At 35.4% G+C, this 5792-nt stretch overlaps 1 protein-coding gene across 1 annotated transcript; it reads right to left on the bottom strand.

Moving 5' to 3' along the window:
- Positions 1-678: 678 nt before the first annotated feature.
- Positions 679-5369, bottom strand: them4 (thioesterase superfamily member 4). The gene is made up of 6 exons (XM_077576937.1): positions 5007-5369; positions 4441-4630; positions 4147-4309; positions 2937-3047; positions 2664-2788; positions 679-2584 (listed from the first exon to the last, which is right to left on the bottom strand). The coding sequence occupies exons 1-6, from the start codon at positions 5136-5138 to the stop codon at positions 2541-2543; spliced, it is 765 nt and encodes a 254-aa protein (XP_077433063.1). The 5' UTR covers positions 5139-5369; the 3' UTR covers positions 679-2540.
- Between the last annotated feature and the right edge of the window lie 423 nt (positions 5370-5792).

The following is a 5792-nucleotide window of genomic DNA, read 5'->3' as shown; positions in this document are numbered from 1 at the left end:
CTCTCGCAGTCCCGAGACGGCCTGACTCGAGTTACGTCACCGACTGTTACGTAATAGCAGCGGGTCAGGTTCTGTTTGGGAATGGGCCGGTTAGGAAATATAATCTCATGTTGCTTGGCTCACTAAATAATCCAAAATGGACGTTAAATATGACATTTCAAATGAATACAGACACACTTGTGTATATTTATGGAATATATGTTTATTACTGTGGTTGCGGTGGTGTAAAATTAAATTGCATTGCATTGAGAGGTACTGGAGCGATTCCACATTTTTGACCCCTTCATAAAGTAACCAAAAGATTAGAAACACACAATCATAACGGCAGTCAGCCATTCACATACCACAGCAAACTGCGTTAAACATCATGTCACTCAAGTGCAGGTGCCTTAAGTGACCTTACGTTTTTGGAGATGCAAGATGTCATTCCTCTGGATGGTGAAGCAGCCACAAGGATCTCTTTGTAAACATGCTGGTTGATCGACATCTGGCCCACATTCAAGGGGGGGAAACTTGTAGTTCCATTTTTAAATACTGTATCATTTTTGTGACACCAGTCTTGGAAATTAAATGAGATACAGTAAATACATAAAAAATGAATACAAACTTAAAAATACAATTAAAAAATAATAATCTTGCACTGCAGTTACACACCATTAAAAACTACAACCACAATAATAGTTGTGAAACATTTTTTATTAATATCATTGTTACAATAAAAAAAAAAAAAACGAGCTTTGTTCTTTATACAAGCACAGTTTTTATTACCACTCTTAAGCATGTCTCATCGCCTAACCCTAGCGCACAATAAAAACCTAAACAGGTGACCAATACTATTTGTTTCTGTTCTGGGTGACTGTGATAAAGAGTTTTTAACCGAAAAACTTCCACAAACTTGACCACGAGTCTTCATCCACACACACGCGTGCGCACACGCAAGCAACCACGAATGCGTTTGTAGATAGCAAGGTAAATTTTCCAACTGTGTTATAACTGAGGTTTAAGAAGTGAGGGGCCCTAAAAGACTGACAAACCGCACAACTGCGTGCGCTTAAATAGCAGCATTTTGTGTGTGTGCCGTGTCAGCATGTGTAATGTGTAACTGGTAAATACTGAATTGTGCAATATAAATGGGGTCTAAAAAAAACATAGATGATAAAAATCCCTTCTCAACTCATTCACTGCCATTGATGGCAATTGAGGTCAAAAATTAATTTGATCTATTTCTATTAGTTGAACATTTTTTTCCCCACTTTTGTCAACAAGAGTTTGAAAAAAACGAGATTTTTTTTATTGTACATTTAGAACAGATATAAAATTTGTGTTTAATTGTGAGTTAACTATTAAAGTCATGCGATTAATTACAATACAAATTTGTATTTTTTTCTTTGACTTTTTAATTCATTCACTGCCATTGACGGCTATGAATGTCAAAAATTCATTTGAACTATTTCTGTTAGTTCTCCCCCCCACACACACTTTTGTTAAAAGTATGAAAACCTAGAATTCTTTTTATTGTACATTTAGAACAGATATAAAATTTGTGTTTAATCGTGAGTTAACTATTAAAGTCATGCGATTGATTACAATTAAAATTTTAATCGCCTGATGCTCCAAATTTGTATTTTTTCTTTTACTTTTTAATTCATTCACTGCCATTGACGGCTATAAATGTAAAAAATTCATTTGAACTATTTCTGTTAGTTCACCCCCCCCCCAACTTTTGTTAACAAAAGTATGAAAACCTAGAATTCTTTTTATTGTACATTTCGAACAGATTGTGATTAATCGGGAGTTAACTAATGAAGTCATGCGATTAATTACGATTAAAATTTTGATCGTCTGACGCCCCTAATTTTTAATAATCTTTTTTAAAAATCTTTTCTTCTTCTTTTTTAAAATCAAGAAAGAAGAAGAAAATATTATTAAAAATTAGGGGCGTCAGGTGATTAAAATGAATAGTAACTACTCGCGTGATTTCACTCGCTAACTCACGATTAAAAAAAGAAAGAAAAGATAATTAAAAATTAGGCGTCAATGGAATGGAATGAGTTAATTGTAATTCACACATTTGCAAACAAAATTTAGACGATTCCATAAAATAGCCAAAGGCAAGGCTTTATTGTGGAACAAACAATCTTACTGTAAGGTACAGTTTCAAGTATTTACTCACTCACTAGCTGAATGCTATTAAAATAACAGTTAAATAAATGATGCTTAGAAATGTGTTGGTGTTAGTAAAACGCGAGGTAGTCGAGTGAAGTGATAACATACTGTATAATACTGCCTCCATCCATTTTCCATTGCGCTTGTCTTCACTAAGATCGCGTGTGTGCTCACTCACATTCACACCTATGGACAATTTAGAGTCATCATTGAAAATAACATGCCCATATTAGATACTCCAACCTCAAACTCAGAACCGTGTCGCCCATGTACAGAAGATAACTTGGCAAATAATAAATATTTTAAATAATACAGTCATTAATACAAGGCACACCAAAAAGGCGTCAATTAGTTGAAATGCAGTCACTTTTCTGTCACATTCCCAACAAATGGCTGACATTAATAGATAGGAAGAGTGCTAAAAAAACAAAACAGAAAACAACAGTAAGGCAATAGAATAACTGTCAGATAACGTGACAAGCTGTAAATGATGTTACCTGTTGCCTCAGTGTGCAGCTTGGAGCCGTCGGTGCTGGTCACTTTACAGGAAATTAACGTTTTTCGGCCTTCCTTGTTATCAAGGGAGGATTCCATCAACACTGTACTTCCCAACGGGATGGGGCTTTGAACAAAAAAATAAATATATATATATATATATATATATTCATTGACAGTTTATATTGCAGAGGAATCTGCACCACATTAAACAAAAACAACAATTCCAATTGATTACACATAAATATTGCATATTTTTGTAAAAGCATTGTTACCTGCGGTAATTGATGTTGAGATTGGCAGTCATTACTGGTCCAGACAAAAAAGCTGCATGAGCGCCAGTGACGGAGTCGATCATAGTGGCGATCGCCCCCCCGTGGACATGCCTTGAAAATACATGTAACGTCTTTTCAATGAGTCACACAATACGGTACGTACTTTCTCCCTTCAAACAAAATTCCAAATATCTAAGTATTAAGTCCACACAAGAGAGAAGACAAACCAAAATAAAAGGTGTAATTTTCTGAAAGTAAAGACAAAATTTCATATGAGTAAAGTTGTATTATTTAAATAAAAAAAAGGCAGATTTTTGTAACACTATAGACTATTTTAGTTGTCCAGCATAAACTTTTGCCGGAATATTATGAAAACAAATCCATACATAGGCTAAAGTTCTTAATATTTTTTAAAAATACATAATTTTTGTGAGAATCAAAATAAACAATATAACGAGAAATTAATTGTATTTATTTATAATTTATAAAGGCAGACTATTACGGAAAAAACATAGCAATTTGACAATAGTAAAGCAGTAAAATAAAAAGAAATATGTTGCTTTTGCAAAACTAAAAAAATTATATATACAGTATTATGAGGATTTTTTTTTTTACATATAGCTGTAACAGTACAAGAAAAAGTCCACATTTAACATCAATAAAGAAGAAAAAAAAATCATCATTTTGTCACAATTTCAACAGAGTAAATAAAGTGGTGATATTAAAGGGATTTTTTTACATGAATAGATATAATATTAAAAGAAAACCATTTTACATTTTAAGTTTATTATTTGATGTGAATACAGTTTAAATAAATAATAAGAAATGTTCAGAATTTTTCCAGAGTAAAGTCAAAACATTACAAGATTTTTATTTTAGGAGGATAAATAACGCAAGAGAAAACTTGAATAATTTTATGAGAATTTAGTTGTCATAATATGAGCAAAAATAATGCTGTAATTTCTTAAGTACTGTATGAAGTAAAGAATTCCCCTCCAGCTGAAGAAACGCAGGCGGAAAGCATGATGCAGCCACTACCATCCTTCACTGTAAAAGTGGTGTTCTTTTGGTGATAAGCATTGTTGTGTTAGCACCAAACCTACCTTTCGGAATTATCGCCAAAAAGTTCATCTAACCATAACACCTTAATATTGGGATATTTTGCCAGCTTTTTAAAGGTATTGTAATGTTAAATGGGCTGATGACTCACCCTGGCGGCCCCTCCAGCAAGTGTCCAGCCTGGAAAATGCATACACATCTCTTCTCTTCTTTGTTAATAAACATGGCATATTCAAATGCAGCTCCTATGGTTTTGACGCTGCGTGTAAAAAGACGATTTTTGGACTGGATAAACTTGCTCAGATACGCTCCTCCTGAGAAGAGAAGAGGTGTGATGAGTCAGCAGCTTCATGCAAATGTTGTTTGTACAGATTGTACAACGTTGAAGACTTGGCCGTTGGCAGTAGAGTGTATGTGTGTGTTTAGACAGTTGGCATGCCTTCACCTGTGGCATACTTCAGGGTACGATTGTAACTGGGCACTCTCCTCCAAGGTCCCCACTGTTTTTCTCCAGATTCATTTTCCACCTCGCATTGGCTGTTGTAGAAGTCATACAAGCGCATCATTTCCGCACCCCATGAGGAGTTGGGCAGGCTGAAGTCCCGAGGCTTCAGGGAAAAGGAAAACGGAAGTGCCTGTAGGACCACAATGACATACAAAATTGGTATGCAATATTTGTTCTCAGATTCAAACCAAAAACCTGACCTGTCCTGCGAGGCAAGTGTTTTTGGCGTTACGAGCATGGAAGCTACTCCAGACTACAAGTCAAAGTGTTTAAGTTAACAACTCATTGAAGTAGAGAAATAAATTATTTTATAATTAGTTGATGGCTCATTTTCCTTTATTCTGGTGTACGCCTAAAAATACGACTAGTATTCGTGGGTGGTCAAAATTTGCAACAGATTATTTCTCAAAATCATTCAGCCTTAAAACTAATACATTTTCATACACTGCGATCCTAATGTTATAGCTCAAACCATTCACCACATCCTTCTCGAACAGTGTACGTACCACCATGGTCCGCACAAAGCTGCTTCCGAATGGCAACAACCAGGTGGATGAATGGCAGGGATGAGGATTGACTGGTGGAGGTAAAGCAAGGCGCTGGCAGCCCATCAATAGTCGGAACAGGTTCCTCGCCATCTTCGACGTGACGAGGGGCCAGAAAAGGTCTGAATCAAGTGAATTTCGGCGTCAAAACATCGCGATAAAAACGTTAAAACTAACAAACTAACTAACAAAATTATTTTACCGGACGCATATTTTACCACATTTATGTCCGGCTAAGGTGAAATGTTATAATAGCGTGATGTAATTTAAATGACTGGTTCAACCTTGTCAACTTCCGCCATGAGGGAAACGTGACGTGCGACGTTTCGCTCACGTGATTCATCCCTGCATTGTGATTGGATAAGAGATCATGTAACGTCACGCGTACGCATGGTAACCAAACTCAATTAAACGTTTTGCAAGCATTTTATCTAGGCTATTTTATATGTCGATATTGACATTTAACCACACATATCTCATGCATTAACTTAACAAATTAACTAAGACTACAAGTGTTTTTTGTTGTTTACACGTGTTATATTATAGTTGTCATCGTCTCTATGATTCTTCCCACAAGTATTGCTTGAGTGCTGGAGCATTATTGGACTACTTATACACTAACATGCAACATTTTGTGTTGTATTGTGTTTCCCTACTTCGATTACTTTTCTTTGAATCGCTCCTTAATGCAGCTGTTTGTTTTTGTTTGTACCTTGTTTCTTAAATTCTGTCTGTCTTATTCTCTCT

The sequence above is a fragment of the Vanacampus margaritifer genome, chromosome 9 (assembly GCF_051991255.1).
Source record: "Vanacampus margaritifer isolate UIUO_Vmar chromosome 9, RoL_Vmar_1.0, whole genome shotgun sequence".
Classification (NCBI taxonomy): Eukaryota; Metazoa; Chordata; class Actinopteri; order Syngnathiformes; family Syngnathidae; genus Vanacampus; species Vanacampus margaritifer.
This window is presented reverse-complemented; position numbering and strand designations above follow the sequence as displayed.